The sequence below is a fragment of the Salvelinus namaycush genome, chromosome 27 (assembly GCF_016432855.1).
Source record: "Salvelinus namaycush isolate Seneca chromosome 27, SaNama_1.0, whole genome shotgun sequence".
Lineage (NCBI taxonomy): Eukaryota > Metazoa > Chordata > Actinopteri > Salmoniformes > Salmonidae > Salvelinus > Salvelinus namaycush.
In genome coordinates this window covers 3,028,905-3,051,115 of record NC_052333.1, presented here as the reverse complement: position 1 = coordinate 3,051,115, position 22,211 = coordinate 3,028,905, and the positions used below count along the sequence as shown (strand labels likewise).

Here is a 22,211-nt window from a genome sequence, read left to right as displayed (position 1 = left end):
GGTATGGCTCGTTATATTGCTATATTAAAGACCTGACTGGGCACAGCAACCCACGGTATGGCTCGTTATATTGTGTGTATGTTAATACACCAAGCTACATGTAACTTGGTTCCAGAAGACACTTTTAATTTCCTTATGTCATCAAGGTCAGTGTTTCTTGGTGTAAGGTCGTCACCAGGCTATTGAACACACAGCACACATAAGCCTGGGATATCAACCATTCCTTAATGGGAGTGACCTTACTGAGTAAAGTATTTGTCATCAGGCTGTGTCCTTTGCTCGCGTAAACATTCCGCCTGGTTGTCACTAGTTAACACAGCCACAAAGTCCTAATTATGGCATAACCCTGTCCATTTCTATAATTGTATTTTAAACCCAACCCTAACGAACGAAGGCCAAGTTTGATGCGTTAGTCTACCAGACGTTCTGTGCATTTGGGCGGAAGTGTCTTTAAACACCATCCTTCAGCACGTCACCCTTTTATAAAGCACATGTTTATATCATATTCCACATAGTGGTTTATGTCACATGAAAATGCAATTGTGTTTGTTATCCGTAGCGTATGCCTGCCCATACTATAACCTGACCAACACCAAACCTTTCGCCCACACAACGCTATACACGTGGTCTGCGGTTATGAGACCGGTTCGATGTACTGCCAAATTCTCTAAAATGACATTGAAGGTGGCTAATGGTAGAGAAATTAACATTCAATTCTCTTGTTAACAGCTCTGTCGGACATTCCTGCAGTCAGCATGCCAATTGCATGCGCCTTTTAAACGTGTGACATCTGTGGAATTGTGTTGTGTGACAAAACTGCACATTTTAGAGTGGCCTTTTATTGTCCCCAGCACAAGATGTAACCTGTGTAATGATCATGCTGTTCAATCAGCTTCTTGATAATCCATCCACCTGACAGGTGGATGGATTATCTTGGCAAAGGAGAAATGCTCACTAACATGGATGTAAACAAATACACTACCATTCAAAAGTTTGAGGTCACTTAGAAATGTCCTTGTTTTTGAAAGAAAAGCACTTTTTTTTGTCCATTAAAATAACATCAAAATGATAAGAAATACAGTGTAGACATTGTTAATGTTGTAAATGACTATTGTAGCTGGAAACGGCTGATTTGTAATGGAATATCTACATAGGCGTACAGTGGCCCATCAGCAACCATCACTCCTGTGTTCCAATGGCACGTTGTGTTAGCTAATCCAAGTTTATCATTTTAAAAGGCTAATTGATCATTAGAAAACCCTTTTGCAATTATGTTAGCAGACCTGAAAACTGGTGTTCTAATTAAAGAAGCAATAAAACTGGCCTTCTTTAGACTAGTTGAGTATCTGGAGCATCAGCATTTGTGGGTTCGATTACAGGCTCAAAATGGCCAGAAACATAACTTTCTTCTGAAACTCGTTGTTCTGAGAAATGAAGTCTATTCAATGCGAGAAATTGCCAAGAAACTGCAGATCTCATACAAGGCTGTGTACTACTCCCTTCACAGAACAGTGTAAACTGGCTCTAACCAGAATAGAAAGAGGGAGGCCCCGGTGCACAACTGAGCAAGAGGACAAGTACATTAGAGTGTCTAGTTTGAGAAACAGACGCCTCACAAGTCCTCAACTGGCAGCTTCATTAAATATTACCCGCAAAACACCAGTCTCAACGTCAACAGTGAAGAGGCGACTCTGGGATGCTGGCCTTCTAGGCAGAGTTCCTCTGTCCAGTGTCTGTGTTCTTTTGCCCATCTAAATCTTTTATTGGCCAATCTGAGATATGGCTTTTTCTTTGCCTAGGCCAGCATCCCGGAGTCGCCTCCACTGTTATCCTTACTGCCACTGATCTGGCGGACTCACTAAACACAAATGCTCCATTTGTAAATTATGTCTGAGTGTTGGAGTGTGCCCCTGGCTATTCGTGAATTAAAATAACAGGACAATCGTGCTGTCTGGTTTGCTTAATATAAGGAATGTGAAATGATTTATACTTTTACTTTTGATAGCAATTAAACTTACTTTTGATACCTAAGTATATTTAAAACCAAATACTCAAATTCTATTTTACTGGGTGACTTTCACTCGAGTCATTTTCTATTAAGGTATCTTTACTTTTACGCAAGTATGACAATTGTGTACTTTTTCCACCACTGGCTAATAAATGTACTGAGTCAGAGAACATAGCTGGTGTAGGACTACATTTTTAATGTAACCTTTATTTAACTGTGTGGGCCTAAATCAGCATGTTTGTGCAACAGTATCTTCTAAATCAGAGAGGAATGGGCAAAACATGAGTGTTAGCGACATGAAGTAAGATAAACATTTAGTGGCACTCCCGTCTCCTTTTCACCTCATTTAACACCTGGTTTAAGTAACAAAACGTACAAGTGTGTGTGTGTGTGGGGGGGAGGCTTTCCTCTTGTTTTCTATTGCGCCTTTGTTTCTCAAGCAAAGGGGGAGACCAATGACATCCCCGCTTCCCCTCAAACCAACTCCTTGAAGTTTGCAGTTGTCTTAAAAAACACTATTTTGCTGAAAACATCTATTTTTTTACCCTTTGATGTATGTACATTGCTGTATTTCTGCTTAGGATATTGCTTTTCAACAGCAAAAGTTCAAAAATCACTGGAGGACATCTTAAATGTAGCCAAAGATTACAAGAACCCACTCCTCTGGGAAACACTGACCAACACTTTGGTTCCTACCCTGTCAAAATAACGCCTCCATAGAGATCCTATTGGTAAGCTATTCTAATTCTCAATTCCATGAACACCCCCCTGCCTTTTTCATTCGTTATGTTAAACACTGTATTAAAGGTGCCTCTATTACCCACTGGGCATACACAGGTTGAATCAACATTGTTTCCATGTTATTTCAATTAAATGACATTCTACCAATGCGGAATAGATGTTGAATTGACGTCTGTGCCCAGTTGGTACATTCTAACTATATAATAGGTATAATCATTCTATTTTCATGATTCCAACTGTTCACCCAAGTGTTTTTGTCAAAATCACAATTGGAATATTTGTTTAAGAATAAGGCCTAGATTTTATTGTCAGATCAACTTTTGTTTAAAATTTGATTGAACAGTATAAACCAATCAGAATGGAGAAAGCCTCATTGAAATCATTTTAGAAGGTATGTGTTTCTACCCTAGGGTCATGCACAACTCATACAGCAAATTGAGAACTTTTATTATTTAAAAACATAAAATACTGTCAAATACCACCAAAAATATTGTGATACATTTTGGCCATATCGCCCTGCCTTAGCTCAATCATCAAATTTGATCTTCTTTCCCTGGAAGGCCACTACTACGGTCTGTTGCTCCTTCCTCTTCTTACTGGCCTCCCATGACGGGTGCAGGGCCTGTTGTGGTGGCTGAGATGAAGAGGTGGAGGAGAACCCTCTGCCTTCCCGTTGCCTCCCAAAGTCCCCCCTTCCCCTCCCAGAACCCCTATCATGTGACCCAGGACCCCGAGACGGGCCATCATCTCCCCCTCTTCCCCGGTTTTTGAAGTCCCCTCCCCTACCCCCTCCTCGGCCCATACCCCTGCCTCCGCCTCTACCCCTGCCTCCGCCTCTACCCCTGCCTCCGCCTCTACCACCTCTGGAACCAGACAGACTGGAGCAGAAGACAGACTTCCCCCTGAAGTTCTGTCTGGCCTCTAGCTCATCTAGTTCAGTCTGGTGTGGGTTTAAGCTCTCCAGTGGTTCCAGCAGTGGGTTTTTCCCCAGTTTGCTGCTCTTGCCCTCCCCTCCACCTGGTGGCGCTGTAGCCGCGTCACTCTTCTTTTTGAACTTGGTGACTTTCCCCAGGAAGAAATCGTCGTTGTCGCTTTCATCCGACTGGGAGGACTGCTTACGGAAACGCTCCTCCGTGCTGTCGTCAAAATACTCCTTCTCCTCGTCGTCGGAAGACTCCAAGTCGCTCTCCTCTTCCTCATCATCAGAATCGTCTTCTTCATCATCCTGCTTGTTTTTAACATCCTTAATTTGAGGTTTAGTGACTTTCTGGGGTTTGGGGTCTTGAGTCTTCTGAGTGGCTGGAGTGTCCTTTGTGAGTTTCTGGACTACTTGCTTCTGTGGTGTGTTTTTCATGGTTACTATGTTTTTTGTAGGTACTACTTGTGGGGCCTCTATTGTGAATGGAGTGGATGAGTCCACCAGAGTCTTATCGGCCTCTGACATCTCCTTGGGCTGAGGGCCAGCTACTGTATTCTCTATGGCCGATTCTTTATTCTCTATCGTGGAAATGTCTTCTTCTGTAACCCTGACAGTCTTATCAACGGGTTGCTTTTCTATAACAGCTGGTTCGTCAACCGTTAGACTCTGGCTCTCCGCGGGTGTTCCATCTTCCTCCTCATCCATCTCTTCTTCATTTCCCTTCCCTTCTTCACCTTCCACCCCTCCTTCTCCATCACTGTCCTTCGGCTGCTCGATCACCTCTACCACCTTTAAAGGCTGCTTTTTAACCGTTCCCTTCTCGTCTCCTTTCTCTACTATCATCCTCTCATCCTTGAAGGCTTTAATGGCAGCTTTGATGGTGTCTATCTTCTTGCTGAACTGGGGGTGAGTGGCGATACGGGCTACAGCTCGGTCAGAAATGGTGGCCTTTGGGTTCTTACAGACAAACTCAAAACTCAGGTTCTTCTGGAGGGCAGCTTTGGTCACCTAGAAATAATAATCAACAATTATTATCATCTGGTTTTTGGACTGTAAATCAATTTGCAATGGTTTGGGACTGATATGAATACATGCACTAAACCTGAATATTCACTGCAGTATTCAACTTCCCAAGCAAATAAAACAAATATATACAGTACCAGTCAAATGTTTAGACACACCTACTCATTCAAGGGTTTTTATTTGTACTATGTTCTACATTGTAGAATAATAGTTAAAACATCAAACTATGAAATAACACATATAGAAACATGTAGTAATCAAAAAAGTGTTAAATCAAAATATATTTTATATTTGAGATTGTTCAAAGTAGCCAGACTTTGCCTTGATGAAAGCTTTGCACACTCTTGACATTCTCTCAACCGGCTTCATAAGGTAGTCACCTGGAATGCATTTCAATTAACAAGTGTGCCTTCTTAAAAGTTAATTTGTGGAATTCCTTTCCTTAATGCGCTTGAGCCAATCAGTTGTGTTGTGACAAGGTAGGGGTGGTGTACAGAAGATAGCCCTATTTGGTAAAATACCAAGTCCATATTATGGCAAGAACAGCTCAAATAAGCAAAGAGAAATGACGGTCCATCAGTACTTTAAGACATGAAGGTCAGTCAATTCGGAAGATTTCAAGAACTTTGAAAGTTTCTTCAAGTGCAGTCACAAAAACCATCAAGTGTTACGATGAAACTGGCTCTCATGAGGACCGTCACAGGAAAGGAAGACCCAGAGTTACCTCTGCTGCAGAGGATTTGTTCATTAAGAGTTCGCAGCCTCAGAAATTGCAGCCCAAATAAATGCTTCAGAGTTCAAGTAACAGACACATATCAACATCAACTGTTCAGAGGAGACTGTGTGAATCAGGCCTTCATGGTCGAATTGCTGCAAAGAAACCACTACTAAAGGACACCAATAAGAAGAAGAGACTTGCTTGGGCCAATGAACACGAGCAATGGACATTAGACTGGTGGAAATCTGTCCTTTGGTACGATGAGTCCAAATTTGAGATCTTTGGTTCTAACCACCGTGTCTTTGTGAGACGCAGAGTAGGTGAACGGATGATCCCCGAATGTGTGGTTCCCACCGTGAAGCATGGATGAGGTGTTGTGATGGTGCTTTGCTGGTGACACTGTCAGCGATTTATTTAGAATTCAAGACACACTTAACCAGCATGGCTACCACAGCATTCTGCAGCAATACGCCATCCCATCTGGTTTGGGCTTAGTGGGACTATCATTTGTTTTTCAACAGGACAATGACCCAACACACCTCCAGGCTGTGTAAGGGCTATTTGACAAAGAAGGAGAGTGATGGAGTGCTGCATCAGATGACCTGGCCTCCAGAATCACCTGACCTCAACCCAATTGAGACGGTTTTGGATGAGTTGGACCGTAGAGTGAAGGAAAAGCAGCCAACAACTGCTCAGCATATGTGGGAACTCCTTCAAGACTGTTGGAAAAGCATTCCAGGTGAAGCTGGTTGAGAGAATGCCAAGAGTGTGCAAAGGTGTAGTCAAGGCAAAGGGTGGCTAATTAGAAGAATCTAAAATATATATTTTGATTTGTTTAACACTTTTTTGGTTACTATATGATTCTATATGTGTTATTTCATAGTTTTGATGTGTTCTCTATTATTCTACAATGTAGAAAATAGTAAAATAAAGAAAAATCCTTGAATGAGTCGGTGTTCTAAAACTTTTGACTGGTGCTTTATATCTGATATGTAATTGGTGAAGTACACCGCACTAAAGAGCTTGTACTTTTCTGATAAATTAAGTTATCAGGACATATACTCAAGGTAAAAAAGCATGAAAGGAACTCACTCACCAGCAATGTGTATCAGCACATATACAATGGCTTGGGAATTATACTACACAGTATTCCAAATAAGGAAGTAATAATAGTAGTAATAATAATAATGTAGGTAAGATGTAATTGGGGAAGAAGCACCCACCGGATCAGGTTTGAGTGTCTTCATTTCATGGATTTCTTCCAGCAGTCTGCCTACCCTCCTCCGGTTCCTCTCCAGATCTTCCTCCTTCCCCTTCTTTTTCTTCAGACTTGCCATCTGCCTAGTCAACTTCCTGATGACCAGCACCCTCACCCTTTTCACCTCCTTCCTCATCCTCACCACCTCGTTGTTCAGGTTTAATGGAACTGGCTTACTGGGATCATCTGGCTTCTTCTTCTTCTTTCTCGGAATCTCTGGTTTCTTCTTCTTTTTCTTTATCAGAAGCCCTGTTTTCTTGTCTTTTATCAGAAGCCCTGTTTTCTTGTCTTTTATCAGAAGCCCTGTTTTCTTGTCTTTTATCAGAAGCACAGGCTTGTCGTCATTTTTTGGGAGTTCTGACATTTTCTGTTTATTTGGATCCTCAGGGATCGCCTCAGTCTTCAGAACGTCTGGCATTGTCACTTGCTGTGTGTCGGTTGATGACATCTGTGGATGACGCAGTTATGGGCAGAAGAGTGAGTACACAAAGGGATTGCTAAATACAGTGTTTTTTTCCCCATCTCTCTCTGTCTTTGGGTGATACCTGTGAATGGCATAGCTAGATCTAGCTGTGAATGGCATAGCTAGATCTAGCTGTGAATGGCATAGCTAGATCTAGCTGTGAATGGCATAGCTAGATCTAGCTGTGAATGGCATAGCTAGATCTAGCTGTGAATGGCATAGCTAGATCTAGCTGTGAATGGCATAGCTAGATCTAGCTGTGAATGGCATAGCTAGATGTAGCTGAGGAACGCTCAACTCCATTGTCTTATATCGGGGGTAGTTGAGGTTTGATAACTCGCCTTGGGATTTTCAAACAACAACACTGAGTCACCATCAGTTGATTCTGAAAAGTAACGTTTTTTTTTACATTTCTTATTTCATTTAACTAGGCAAGAAGGTTAAGAACAAATTCTTATTTACAATGACAGCCTACCCCGGGCCAATGGGACTCCCAATCACGGCCGGATGGGATACAGCCTGGAATCGAACCTGGGATTGTCTTAGACCACTCAGGAGCCCTAAACCTATGTTTGTCCTGTACAACTGCTGTACTTCCGCGGGCGCTGGAATTCATACTTTTAGAAAAAATACGTATTGAACACAACCATCTACCTTTTCCTCATTTGTCTTGCTGGTACTTCTTACCTACTTACTACGTCAGATGAGATTCTATAGGCACATGCAAATTCGTGCTAGTAGCGCAACACAAATGAGATGGTTGTATTCGATAACTTTTTATTAAAAATATGAATTTCAGGTAAACGCTTTCAGAATTGACACATTTACAAGAATAAACTGATGGTGATTCAAGTATTGTGGTTAGAAAATCCTGCAACCAGTTGTCAAACTCAACTCCGCCTCGATATAAAAGAGAACGGAGTTGAGCGTTCCTCTGCTAAGGTAGAGCCACAACATTAGCTAGTATGTAACCACTAGCATACAGTATGAGTAAATGGAGGTAAAGGTAAATGCAATGGTATAATACCAGCTACCTTAACGGTACATTAGTTATTACGGTGGCTAATTTCCCATCAACTGCTAACAGGACTAGTTAGCTAACGAAAGTTAGCATATTTTCAAGCATGGCCGAAGAAGCAGCACGCTACAGCATTTGTTAGGACTTTATCAACAATATATATATCAGAGATGACAGCTTTATTTTTTATAATACACTACAGTTATCACAGCGCAAATTTAAATGTAATCAAAATCACTCATACCGTCAAAGTATAAATTCGAGAAAGACTTAGTCCATACAAGAGGCAGCCATTATTTTTTACTACGTAGACGTATCATTGACGTAGTCACGAAGGCGTGCGTCGTGGCGTTTGATGGAAAGGGGGAGGGCCCACGATACAGTGTTTTTATTTCTTGCTTTGTTTCACGTCCAGAAAATAACAGCAATGGTGGATATTTGAAGAAATGTCCATATCAGATCGTTCGTGTGACATTTTCGTAATAATTACCGGATTGATATCAGAGCCAAATCCACAGGAGGGAGGATGAAGCGGCGCAATGCGGACTGCAGCAAGCTCCGACGGCCGTTAAAACGGAACCGAATCACCGAGGGTATATATAGCAGGTACGAACGAAGAAAGGGGGCTCTAGTTAGGGGGCATGATTGTACAATAATGGCGGCTGAGATATAGCAGACAAGACACTCAGCTGTCGTGTATAGTGTCAGGTGACCCCCGCTTTCGCGTTTACTATTAGTCTGTCGTGTTCGAATGTCTAATAGATTTGTTTCTGAACTTAAGGCCTAAGTTAGCTAACGTAGCGTTACTTAAGTAGTAGTAGCAGAAGCTGCTAGTTAGCTCGCTAGCTATTCTGACAGTTCAAGGGATTTGTTCCAAAATGTAAACAGCACTGACTGCGTTCACATTGACGACAATTCAAAAGGCATTGGAAAATGTGCTGAAATTGCATACACATTATATGATTGCACGGTTAATTAGTGTCTACTTTGAACTAGCTGGCCATCTAACCCAAACATGAGAAAATTATATTGTACGCTCATTCACTGTCTGGTAGCCCTGTATTTCTAGCGATCCAAAGCTTGACTGTTCTTCTTATACTTTTGACATTTCAGTGCATTGTCAGCAGCAAGCCTCCATTGATAACACCGCATGAGAAAAGCAGCTGTTGAAAAGCCAATATGCCCTGACATGAACACAGGTTTTAGTGTTCTCGTCTTGTCTTCTGATAGTCCTATGCCACTGTCTGGCACTGTGTTAGGTTATGCATTTTTGGCCTTGAATGTACGGTACGAACAAAGAGTAAAGCTTTGGACCAGAGCTAAGTATGAAGGGACTGAAGGCAGAACAAGTGCCCACCCATGAATGTATATCATCTAGTGGGGAATAAGTCAGGATTCATTACAGATCAATTTCAGTGGCAAATGCCTCTCTTTAAAACATTGGAAAATGTGTGGTCTTGTGGTTGCAGATGACCTCTAAGCGTGACTGAAATCAGGATAAATATGTTCCATCTATAAACACTGAATAACTGTGGTACTGATCATATATCACAGGCAATTTTTGTCTAGCTCTGGTCCAGGGTGGTAGTGACACGTGTTCTCCTATTAGTTAGTAGAGGAACACGCATTAACACCTTGGACCAGAGCTAGTTTTCATCCAGCCTCTTTGTTTTGACTGTTTTGGTTTCTCTGTTCTCCGGTTGACAGTGCTTCAAGAAATCTCACAATGTTTCTCTCTCTCCCCTTATCTCTTTCTCTCTCCCTCACTCTCTATCTTCCCCTCTCTCTTTCTCTCTCCCTCACTCTCTATCTTCCCCTCTCTTTCTCTCCCCCTCACTCTCTATCTTCCCCTCTCTCTTTCTCTCTCCCTCACTCTTTATCTTCCCCTCTCTTTCTCTCCCCCTCACTCTCTATCTTCCCCTCTCTCTTTCTCTCTCCCTCACTCTCTATCTTCCCCCCCCCCCCTCTCTCTCTCTCTCTCTCTCTCTCTCTCTCTCTCTCTCTCTCTCAGTACCTTCCTGTATCTGAAGTTTCTGGTGGTGTGGGTGCTGGTGCTGCTGGCAGACTTTGTGTTGGAGTTCAGGTTTGAGTACCTGTGGCCCTTCTGGCTATTCATACGCAGTGTCTACGACTCCTTCAGATACCAGGGGCTGGTAAGTGTGTGTGTGTGTGTGTGTGTGTGTGTGTGTGTGAGAGAGCTTACTCATGAGATTTTGACATGAAAGATGACTGCACAATTGTATATTATTGCATACTGACTACATTTCTCTCTCTCTGTCTCTCTCTCTCTGTCTCTCTCTCTCTCTGTCTCTCTCTCTCAGGCGTTCTCAGTGTTCTTTGTGTGTGTGGCGTTTACGTCTGACATCATCTGCCTTCTCTTTATCCCTGTCCAATGGCTGTTCTTCGCTGCCAGCACCTACGTCTGGGTCCAGTATGTCTGGCACACAGGTCGGTTAATATCAGCTCTCTCTCTGTCCCATATTTAGATTTGTCTTTCCCACAATGCATTGGCTTAATCCTGGGTGTCATGTGATTTTAATATGTTTATGTATACCCAGTTAACAAATGTGTATGTACATTTTATGTATTCGGATATGCATGTACAAAATGCATGTATATTTCTTTGTCTGTTTACACAGGCAGCCTCAGTTTTGATCTTTTTCCACTATTTGGTCTATTGACAAATCAGATCTTGCCAATAATTGGGCCAAAGATCAGAATTGGTCTGTCTGTGTAAACATAGGCTCTAACTCTCACACTGTCTCCCATCTGGGCCCTTCCACCTTGCACAGAGAGAGGAGTGTGTCTACCCACCGTATCGCTATGGATACTGTTTGTGTACATGGAAGCTGCCATCCGCTTCAAGGACCTGAAGAACTTCCATGTGGACCTGTGTCGGCCCTTCGCTGCTCACTGGTAACCTTGTCACCGGTTTCTCTAACCCTGTCTGGCCTACTACCTAGCGTATCTACCTAACTACCTAGCGTATCTAGCTATACTCAAAACCTTATTTTTTATTTTTTATAATCCATCAAATAATGACTTAATTATAGCACAAACTCTAACTATTCAGCGATTGAAATTTTTAAATTAAAAAAAAAATGATTTCTATATTTTTTTATGTTTTTTTTTTGTTGTTGTTGGAATTCAGGTATTACATTTGTTAAATGTAACTTATTTTTCTTACAATAAGTGTATATGAGTGCATTCTATCGGGTATTTTTTTTCTCAATACATTTAGTTAAAATAAAAAGAATTATATGTACCTAATTTGCATAAATACACCAGCTGCACTTGCATATATGAATAGATGAACAAAAAGGGGTGGGGCTTCAACCACTTAACACTTGCTCTGTCTACCCTACCTGCATTGTTTATACTAGATGTCTTCATGGGTATGTGTAATTTTAACAGACTTGTCCGGAAGGGCCCCGTACAGATCCGAACGCGGCAGCCGCAGTCGAGAGATTGAGAAATTATATAATTTATGCTGATGCTCTAGCTTTTCAGGAGAGTGGAGCTTGTGGTCGTCCAATCATAATTCAAAGCGGCAATAGGCTAAAGTCATAGCGCCTCGCTCCGAACGTTCCCAGAACACATTTAGTCTGTTATTTAAAGGTTCCCAGAATGTTTTGTTAGGTTGTGGGAACAGTTTGGTGGTTACATTGTGGAAACGTCACAAAATATACACTATATGACCAAAAGTATGTGGACACCTGCTCGTCGAACATCTCATTCCAAAATCATGGTCATTACTATGGAGTTGGTCCCCCCTTTGCTGCTAAAACAGCCTCCACTCTTCTGGGAAGGCTTTCCCCTAGATGTTGGAACATTGCTGCGGGGGACTTGCTTCCATTCAGCCACAAGAGCATTAGTGTTAAGATTTCCCTTCACTGGAACTAAGGTGTCTAGCTCGAACCATGAAAACCAGCCCAAGACCATTAGTCCTCCTCCACCAAACTTTACAGTTGGCCCAGATTCGTCCGTTGGACTGCTAGCTGGTGAAGCGCGATTCATCACTCCAGAGTCCACATTTCCGCGGTCGTAATATTAAATGGGGAAAAACATCAGGCACAAGCGAGAGTATGAAAGAGTCGCAGGAGTAAAATGAAAGTTAATCAATCCAGCCAGATTTAAGTGATAAGTCGATTTTGCACCCCTCAAACACAGGAAATAGATGGCGGAAAAAGACAGATCCTCAGGTGGGTGGGACATGTGTGTTGCTACACATTGTAATTGCTTAGGCAATGGAGGTATATCAACAAAAGGGAAACGATTCTTCTACGTTTCCCTTTTCTTTCATTTTTTCCCCTTCATTTTGCTATGACAACCATAATAAAAGTTTATTTGTGCTAACTCTTTTCTCCTTCCACCTCTCTACTCTCGTCCCTCCACCTCTCTACCCTCGTCCCTCCACTTCTCTGCCCTCGTCCCTCCACCTCTCTGCCCTCGTCCCTCCATCTCTCTGCCCTCGTCCCTCCACCTCTCTGCCCTCGTCCTCTCTGCCCTCGTCCCTCCACCTCTCTGCCCTCGTCCCTCCACCTCTCTGCCCTCGTCCCTCCACCTCTCTGCTCTCGTCCCTCCACCTCTCTGCCCTCGTCCCTCTCCCTCTGTTAGTATTGGCTACCCGGTGGTGACTCTGGGCTTTGGCTTTAAGAGCTACGTCAGCTACAAGATGAGACTGAGGAAACAGAAAGAGGTGCAAAAGGAGAATGAGTTCTACATGCAGCTCCTACAGCAGGCTCTGCCCCCAGAGCAACAGATGCTACAGAGACAGGAGAGAGAGGCAGAGGAGGGTGAGAGGGCGCATGCAGTACACACACACACCTCACTTTACCCTGAGCAACAGATGCTCTGCCAACAATTGCAAGGTGATAGACAAACACACACTGTTGTAATCGTACCTGACCTCTTCCTAACCTTGCTTCCTCCTCTCTAGCGGCCATGGCTAAAGGTGTGTCATCAGAGGTGGACCCTACCCCGCCGGTTTCCCAAAACGGGTCAACTCCCGGCAAGAAGACCCCCGTTAACGCTTCTGTTCCCTTACCGGAACTGGAGTACCGGGAGAAAGGGAGAGACGGCAACAGCAAGGAACGGGAGGGCAAACAACAACACACAATAGGAATCAACAACAACAGTATCCTCCACACACTGGACTCCACATTACAGGAGACAGAGTATATGGAGAACACGGGGGGGAAGAGACTGAACAACGACCTCAGAGGAGGAGAGAGCACGGGCAACACACACACTCCTAAAGAGGAGGTGGGGGGAACAGGGGGAGGGGGGGGGAAGAACTACAAAAACGCCAGCGGAGGTGGTGTGGCCACCAACTCCTCCCCTCGGAATCACAGCGCCACCAATGGGACCGTGCCGTCGTCTGGCTCGTCCAATAAGAACGAGAAAAAGACAAAGTCTGCGGGGAAAGGAGGAGCCAATCAGAAGGATCCCGTGGAGAACTGCATTCCCAACAATCAACTGGGCAAGCCGGACGCTCTCGTGCGGTAAGACACACACACACACACACACACACATTGCCAACGTACATCCACATGCATATAGACAGGCTGGATTCACACTCACCTTGGTGGCCTTTCAGGCCGACTACGAGGCTTCTCACAGCAATCAGTGGTTTTGTGTGTGTCACGTCATCAACTACGTCCGTGCATCAGATTTCATACGATGTGCATAGCTGTTATGTTAAACACCATGGGAAACTGCGATGTAGTCTTCCTGAAACACAGCCCTTGTCCTCTCTCTCTCTAGGTTGGAGCAGGATGTGAAACTGTGATGTAGTCTACCTGAAACACAGCCCTTGTCCTCTCGCTCTCTAGGTTGGAGCAGGATGTGAAACTGCGATGTAGTCTACCTGAAACATAGCCCTTGTCCTCTCTCTCTCTAGGTTGGAGCAGGATGTGAAACGGCTGAAGGCAGACCTGCAGGCGAGCCGTCAGTTGGAGTCAGATTTACGTTCTCACCTCTCCTCGCTGACCAGCCAGGACAGGAGTCTGCGCTCAGAGCTGGGCCAGCTGCGACAAGACAACGAGATGCTGCAGAACAAGTAAGAACACACCCACTCGAGGCCTGGTACCAAGCCAAGGTTCTCAGAGGATTGGCACGGTGTAGAGGATCGGCCTGAGCGTGATATCACTCATCTTGATCACATAAAGAGGTGTTTTATTTGAGATGCAATGTGATCTGTAGATCAGGGATTGTGATTCTAGATTCCCCTCCAACATGTAGATTCATTCTGACTTAGAAAACCGGGGAACAAACTTCTTGGCTGTTTTTGTGTGTACATCTCTAACCGTGTGTGTGTGTGTGTGTGCTCCACAGTGCTGACCAGGCCAAGCAAAAGGACAAGCAGACCATCTCCCAGCTAGAAAAGAGGCTGAAGGCAGAGCAGGAGGCGCGGGCGCTGGCGGAGAAACAGCTGGCTGACGAGAGGAAGAGGAAGAAGATGGAGGAAGCCACCGCAGCTCGGGCTGTAGCACTAGCCGCAGCCTCCAGGTAAACACACACACACCAGGGTTTCCGTTAGCCGGTAGTAGCCGGCTTTTGTCCAATACATTTTTATTTATTTTTTTGAAAAGCCGATAAATAAAATTGGTAACGGCCAATTGACCAGGAGAAGAAGAAACAATCCCAGTGTGAAATAATGTTTTTTAGCCTCTTCATTGGTGGAAATACCAGAAATACATTTGACTGGTCATGCTTATCGGTCTATAGGTTCATTTGCATAATTTAGTGGAATTAAATTGCCGCATGTGTACAGTATATTTGTTATGTATCTTATTTATTATACACCTACAACATACACAGATACAGAACCTTGAAGTAGAAAATCTGTCAGACAGCTGCTGCTGCATCCCAAAACGGCAACAGAAGACAGGCTCTATCAGCGCGTCCCACATCACTTTGCAATGAGCTGGAGGCAGTATGCATGTTGAAAACATATACCTAATTGTTTGGAACCTGAACGTTTTAATACATATTATGAGGCATGTCTTGCGTTGCTTCAAAGTAGCCTATTAGATCTCCTCTCGACATCTTTCTATAGGATATGTTCATCTCTGTCACATGAAACCGCTCGCGTGTTCAGTGCCCTTTTTGAGGACAGTGTTTTCCCGCTAATTGCGTTATGGAACGAACATTCTGCCTTGTGTGCGTTGCTGCGCTTATAATGTAAATAAATAATCATTGTTCACCATTTTAAGCTAAACGTTCTTATCTGTTGCATTAGACACATTGTTTTTTAATGTTGATGTAGCCTTGGCCTACTGGTTGTATGAATTTGGGATCTATCGTCCCACAACTGTCCCAGAGTCAGTTTGGAATAGGCTATTTTTTTCTTGACAAGCTGACCAATAGAGTAGGTAGGCTAAACGTTTATGCTATAGTAGATTGACGTAGCCTAGTGATTTTGCTGTTCGTTAGTCGTCTTGTTGGCTGAGGAAAAGTAAATATGGACAGTTATTCTGACAAGTTCAAAGTGCACATCAGAATTCTGTAAGAAGGAGCGCACATCGTTGCATCCTCGACATGCATGTCTCTGTTAAAATGAATGTCCATTAAAATGTAAATGTTACCGTCAAATGTGTAAAACCCTGACCTCTGTGGATCTCTGTCAGGGGGGAGTGTACTGACTCCCTGCGTGGACGGATCAGAGAGTTGGAGACGGAGTGTAAGAAACTCGGCATCGACATGAAACTCAAAGAAGAGCACATTAGAGAGCTGGAGGGGAAATGCCAGGTGAGTCCATCCTTCAATCTTAGATATTTATCCTTTCTGTGAGCTCACTGTCTCATAAATGATGTATCAGGAGAACCTAAGCAAGGTGCTACTGATTCCTTTAATGGGACATGGCTGAAAACATTACATTCCTTCTCTAAATTGAAGATTATTTTTAAAATTTTAGTTATTTTACTCTGAGCCAGAGCGATACATATTTGTACTTTTTCGTACTGGTCCCCCTGTGGGAATCGAACCCACAACCCTGGTGGTGTAAGTGGCATGCAGTACCAACTGAGCCACACAGGACCCCTATGAGGAGTTAGTTGTTTCAGATGTTCATGATGAGGTGTTGATGTCTTCTCTCTCCCCTCCCCTTCTCTTCTCTCCCCCCTCCTCTTCTCTCTCCCCTCCCCTCCTCCTCTCTCTCCCTCTCGCTCTCTCTAGGAGCTGCGTAAGTACAAGGAGAATGAGAAGGACATGGAGGTGTTGATGTCAGCTCTGTCGGCCATGCAGGATAAAACTCAGCACCTAGAGAACAGCCTGTCTGCTGAGACCAGGATCAAACTAGACCTCTTCTCTGCCCTGGGGGACGCCAAGAGACAGCTGGAGATCGCACAAGGTACAGTTCCCTTACCTGACCCACTACCATGGTACAACAGCGACCGGCTTCTAGCTGAGCCATTGTGTTCATAGACTCTAGGATCAAACTCTGAAAGCTGGATTGCAGAAGGTTCACTAGCATTACCTCACGGTTTCATCTGGCATTACATAAACAGGATGCTCCTCAAGGTAACCGAGCATTACCTCACGGTTTCATCTGGCATTACATAAACAGGATGCTCCTCAAGGTAACCGAGCATTACCTCATGGTTTCATCTACCATTACATAAACACGATGCTCCTCAAGGTAACCGAGCATTACCTCATGGTTTCATCTAGCATTACATAAACAGGATGCTCCTCAAGGTAACCGAGCATTACCTCACGGTTTCATCTAGCATTACATAAACAGGATGCTCCTTAAGGTAACCGAGCATTACCTCACGGTTTCATCTAGCATTACATAAACAGGATGCTCCTCAAGGTAACCGAGCATTACCTCATGGTTTCATCTGGCATTACATAAACAGGATGCTCCTCAAGGTAACCGAGCATTACCTCACGGTTTCATCTGGCATTACATAAACACGATGCTCCTCAAGGTAACCGAGCATTACCTCACGGTTTCATCTAGCATTACATAAACGGGATGCTCCTCAAGGTAACCGAGCATTACCTCACGGTTTCATCTAGCATTACATAAACACGACGCCCTGCTGCTTGACCCAGAGATGTCAGCAACATGAAGAGAATGGCAACAAAGTGAGAATCCATCTGTCATCTAACCCTCCGTCCCCCCCCCCCAGGTCAGATCCACCAGAGAGACCAGGAGATAGCAGAGTTGAAGCAGAAGATAGCTGAAGTGATGGCTGTGATGCCCAGTATCTCCTACAGCAACGACAGCAGTAGCCTCAGCCCTGTTACGCCACACTACTCCTCCAAGTTCATGGACAATAGTCCCTCTTCCCTGGATCCCAACGCTTCTGTCTACCAGCCACTCAAAAAGTGACAGTAGTACACACATTTAATACACACTAACACACTTACTCACAAGGCAGCATACATAGTTCCATACACACATTTTCATACATACAAAGAGAAAAACTTTTGGTCATGTTTTTAGTTGTGTTTTTTGGGAAGTGATAGGAAATGTTCTCGGAGGTGTCTAGTACTAGCCTCTCAAAATGGGACACACCAGACCCAATTGGTCATGGGTTTGTTCCCATGGCGACGCTCTGTTTTTGGAACAGATGGAGAGGTTGTTTTGTGTGTTGTGTAAAACGACAGTAGGGAAGATGTTGACGTTTTAGCGATTGAGCCATTCTGATTTAACTGGTAAGAGAGACATAAAGGGACATCAGGTTGACAAGGACTGTGTCCAAAATAACACCCGATTCCCTATATTGACCCGGGCCCAGTGGGAGTTCTCTGAGGGGAGATGGAGGCAGATGAGGACTGGCTGGTTAGTTGATATGAATGTTTAGAAAGACTCATTGCGTTGCTCAGTCACTCTTTCAGTGATTCATGCTCTCTCTTCTCCCTCCGTTCTAGTTCAAGTTTTTGACTCGGTGTATTGCCAAACTTCTCTTGGGTTTTAAATGAGACAACGGAAACATTTCAATTGTTAAAATGGTACCTTCTGTGAGTTTGATTATGAATGTAAAGTACTTTGTTCATGTTTTGGTATTATTGCCCTAAAGTATGATTTTTTTTGTTTTTTAAAACGACACATTTCAGTTTAGTTATGATGACAATGGTAATATCATCATAACTAAATGTACAGATCGCCAATTTGTACATTACTCCATTTTGAAAAGTGGAACTGACTCCAAACAGCATCCGGGATTATCAATGAACTCAAACACTCCTGATTTGTGGCGTTAACTCAAACACTCCGGTCAAGAAATCCATAAATCTCTCAAAATAGGATTGTCAATAAATATGACCTGGTACTGTCTAGACTCTAGAGGTTAAGCTATGTCATCTGTTTGCTGTGAAACGTACATAAACCTGTCTCTCCTTTTGGACCAAATTACAATCTGTTGTTAGGCCGTATAACTAAAAACCTACTGGATTTAATGATGTCTAGGTAACACTGACTCAAGTAAACAATGGATTTGGTTCATCCCATTTTGTATAGGGAGTAGGAACGACCCTGTCCGCCAAAACAGCTATTAACTATGTCTGGAGCCTAAAGTTTTACCTGGCCAGCCCAAGTGGTCAGTAGAACAAACACCAGGCCTTTATGTCCAATACTACGGTAGCCCAGAGTGGACATCTATCTGTTTACAACCAGGGTTGGGGTCAATTCCAGTCAATTCAGGAAGTACACTGACATTCCAAATGTACCTTTTTTTTAATAAGGGAAAATGTGGAATTGGAATTTGGTTAACTCTCTTGAATTGAAATGGAATTGACCCCCGAACCCTGTTTACAACCATGTACATTATTACATAGCGATTTAAATGTTCTCGTATTTCAGTTCAAAGTGCCACGTTTTGGTGTTTTCTTAATACCAGCTCCCTCCCCATTCGTTTAGATTGATGTATCTCCAGCTCGCTTTAGGTTTGGATCAAACCATCAGAACATGGCTACACATTGTTGTGCTCATGTATTTGACATGTAGTGTTATGTTGTTTTTTTTGACATTCATTGAAAGCAAGTAGAGTGGATTGGTTAGATTTGACTCAATCACTGCACTATTATTGTGCTTATTTATATGTTGCAGCCATTTTTTTTTTTTCTCTCTTATTAAGTATTATGTTTGGATTTCTCTCAATCTCTTTGTAGAATGAGTCCAGATTTGTTTCTGCTCATGCCAACTCCTTATGGAATTTTCACGCCCCCCCCAAAAAAAGAAAGAATTGGCGTGACAACTCCATTGAGTTGGCAAACAGCGCTAAACAGATCTGAGACCAGGCTAATCTCTTTCCGACAGGGATGATCGTGTGACGTTTTGTATTTGGGGAAGTTACACCCTGCCCACTGGGCACACACAGGTTGAATCAACTTTGTTTTCACATCATTTCAATGGAATTACGTCGAACCAACTGGAATAGACATTGAATGAACTGTGCCCAGCGGGTGATCAGTTTGCCGTGTTTTCTGCTGTAGGGTGAAGTTGCCCCATAGACGGTGATCTTGGGTCAATGAAAAAAAAAAAAATCCCCACTATTGTTAAAATTAGGATTAGGGGAGAGGAAGCTGATCCTGGATCCTAGAGGAAACTTCATCCCTGAGCCGTGTTTTCTCATGTTTCCTACCTGGAAGGTATTGGTGTGGATCATAATAACGGACTTGTGACTTGTTTTTAAATATGTTCTACATGTTTTAGTGGGAAAGAAAATAAGTGTTTCGTTTCTCTGTTTTCGTTGTTCCACCATGTTGTTTTCTCAACGTGATGATGATGATGTCGGCTGCGTCCAAACTCCTTTCACTTTGGGGCCATCACCTGGAATTAAAAAACGATTTTGCAGGCGATGATGATGCAAGCTGTTTGAGAACCATCTGTGTTTTGTATTTCTTTCTCTCGCAGGATATTCATATCCATAATTATGTTTACATGTACACATTGTTCAGACTACTAATCTACCGGAGCAGTTTTAGATCGTTGAAAGGATGACGCGGCGGGAAACGGAGGTTTTGTTTAAACTAGTGAGTCAGGTGAAGATAATACCACAGTGAGAATGAGTGGGTTACAGTGGCGAAGAAGACGGAAACGAGAAGTATAGTTGTGGTGGAAACTAGGAAACAAAGTAGACTGGTTTTTAGTCGGAGTCGGGATATTGGACCAATGCTGCATGGGAAATCCGTTAAGCGACTCCGGGAAAATCAGGAATGTGTTGGAGCGAAGTTTTGAGTCGGTGAGAGACACAAGAAGTGGTCATATTTAGAATTTTGTGTGCGTGTTTGCAGACCATTAGAAGCGTGTTTTAAGCCTCAAAAAGATAAATGTTTCCTGTGTGGATTTTTTTAAATAGGGCGCCTATCAAGGGGGTTATTTCTGTGGTGGCACAAGAAGTAATGGCGAGAATATAACTGAAGACAGATGGCACCAAAACATTGGATGCCAACCTCCGTTAAAAACCCCATCGAAGTAGATAGTTGAAACATTGTACGTCCAATGAGTGGAAAAGTTGAGGAGAAACGTATAGTTCCGATGTTTCTATGAGCATACCGTCCCCTGGTTTACTTTAATACTGTAATGACCTGACTAGATCATAAAGGAACAATTGTCCAGACAGAGGATTGAGTTTACGAATTGACGGTTTATTAAACCAAATTTACACAGGCTACTGTTTGGCCGTAGCCCACGCCAAAGAAATGGAAGATAACCCACAAGCCAATCGTGACCTTCTCTTGTGAAGCCCAGACGTAAGAGAGAGAACAAAGGCTAAACCTGGTCTTAACTTCCAATGCTCCATCCCCCTGCCCAACCCCCCTCCACGCCACTCCGCCAACCACCACGATGCCCGGCATCAGAACATTCCCGTGATTGGCAGATAGCAGGTTGATTGGCATGTCGGACCCCGCGAACACTGGGTACTGGTCAGTACAACACAACCACCTACTAGCCTAACACATAACACACAGCTGTCTGTGCGGGTCGCTACAATACTGAATACAGCTTTGAAAACATGCAGGAGAGCAACGTTTATGACCACAAGATGGCGACAGTACATTCTTGGTTGGAACTCATGACTTTTGCACTAAGATAGAACAAATCATTGAGACAAGTAGCCTGGCATCTTCATTGTCACTTGTCGGTATCACAGTCGCAGATAACAGGCAATAAAGCAACGACAGTGATTTGTTTTAATCAAATGCCACTTGACACACACACTATTTTATCCTCTTGGGATTCCCTCTCATGACGTATGCTTGCATGGGGATTGCCCATTCGGTTGATTGACAGATATAGCGCCGCCCAAACTAAAGTCATCCCAAGAATCAAAGCCCCGAAGTCAACAACAGTTTTGGAGCTCTAAGGTCTAGAAATAACCTTACTACAAACACGTCAAGTTTCCTTGTCCTAAAGTCGGCGATGGATGCCATAAGGTCGGCTGGAAGAGCTATCATTCGAAGTCCAAGTATGGCGAAACGGTCTTGGAATACGGGCAAACATAAAAGTAAGATTTTAAGTTAAAAAATCTCTTCACTCCTGTTCACATCCATTGAAGGGAACAAAGCATTCGGAAAACTGTGTTTATTAGTGTAAACACAGCAAATTATTAACACATTTGCTAAATTTGATGTGTGTATGTCAAATGTCGATGCTATGCCGAATTTATTATGAGAGTTTGTTGGCTACTTAATAACACTTGTTACAACCAGTGCGACATTTTACATTTCATCATCATTAATTTCCATTGCATGTGTTTCATTAGTTTATTTACTAGGCTAGCCTACTGTTAACATAAGATGATTGGTGGCACAAGTAAGCCTAATTTAATTAAATCAAAACGATCATGTAGCCACCATGTTTCATATCAAATTAATCAGGTTGCAAAAATAATCGGTTTTTTTTCTTCCTCTGATGGGATTTTGACAAGAATGTCCTTCCCGAGAGATAAGAACTAGCAATGTAATTAGGCTATCCAGTTCGCCTCTGTCCTCAAGTCTTCCCACATGAGATCAGAACATGAAATGCAACACAACCTTGATAATAACCATGTTCATCTCACATGAAGTGATCTAACGGCATGTTTTAGATGACAGTACTATATTAT

General features: G+C 43.2%; 3 protein-coding genes across 4 annotated transcripts in view; 2 read left to right on the top strand and 1 right to left on the bottom strand.

Moving 5' to 3' along the window:
- Nucleotides 1–3,179: 3,179 nt before the first annotated feature.
- Nucleotides 3,180–8,484, bottom strand: srfbp1 (serum response factor binding protein 1). The gene is made up of 3 exons (XM_038965767.1): nt 8,393–8,484; nt 6,633–7,115; nt 3,180–4,676 (listed from the first exon to the last, which is right to left on the bottom strand). Exons 2-3 carry the CDS (start codon nt 7,113–7,115, stop codon nt 3,276–3,278), a joined length of 1,884 nt encoding a protein of 627 aa, XP_038821695.1. The 5' UTR covers nt 8,393–8,484; the 3' UTR covers nt 3,180–3,275.
- Nucleotides 8,485–8,516: 32 nt separating this feature from the next.
- On the top strand, nt 8,517–19,962 carry LOC120021966 (macoilin-1-like). Its single transcript, XM_038965766.1, has 11 exons — nt 8,517–8,754; nt 10,160–10,301; nt 10,470–10,596; nt 10,941–11,064; nt 12,766–12,944; nt 13,088–13,652; nt 14,051–14,209; nt 14,485–14,658; nt 15,780–15,900; nt 16,327–16,501; nt 17,289–19,962. Exons 1-11 carry the CDS (start codon nt 8,675–8,677, stop codon nt 17,489–17,491), a joined length of 2,049 nt encoding a protein of 682 aa, XP_038821694.1. The 5' UTR covers nt 8,517–8,674; the 3' UTR covers nt 17,492–19,962.
- A 1,445-nt stretch (nt 19,963–21,407) lies between these two features.
- Nucleotides 21,408–22,211, top strand: part of LOC120022072 (low density lipoprotein receptor adapter protein 1-A-like) — a 37,266-nt gene continuing 36,462 nt past the window's right edge. Inside the window, exon 1 of one of the 2 annotated variants that reach the window (XM_038965882.1) lies at nt 21,408–21,611. In XM_038965882.1, coding sequence (XP_038821810.1) covers nt 21,527–21,611 — 85 coding nt within the window. In that variant the 5' untranslated portion in view covers nt 21,408–21,526. The remainder of the gene's footprint in view (nt 21,612–22,211) is intronic. The other variant, XM_038965881.1, reaches the window with a different exon arrangement.

Bases quoted from the DNA above. Each gene is read 5' to 3' on its own strand.
- srfbp1 (XM_038965767.1), bottom strand. From the start codon at position 7,115: ATGTCATCAACCGACACACAGCAAGTGACAATGCCAGACGTTCTGAAG. The intron at 4,677-6,632 runs GTGGGTGCTTCT...TATTATTTCTAG, and splicing joins AGACACTCAAACCTGATCCG to GTGACCAAAGCTGCCCTCCA.
- LOC120021966 (XM_038965766.1), top strand. From the start codon at position 8,675: ATGAAGCGGCGCAATGCGGACTGCAGCAAGCTCCGACGGCCGTTAAAA. The intron at 13,653-14,050 runs GTAAGACACACA...CTCTCTCTCTAG, and splicing joins AAGCCGGACGCTCTCGTGCG to GTTGGAGCAGGATGTGAAAC. The intron at 16,502-17,288 runs GTACAGTTCCCT...CCCCCCCCCCAG, and splicing joins ACAGCTGGAGATCGCACAAG to GTCAGATCCACCAGAGAGAC.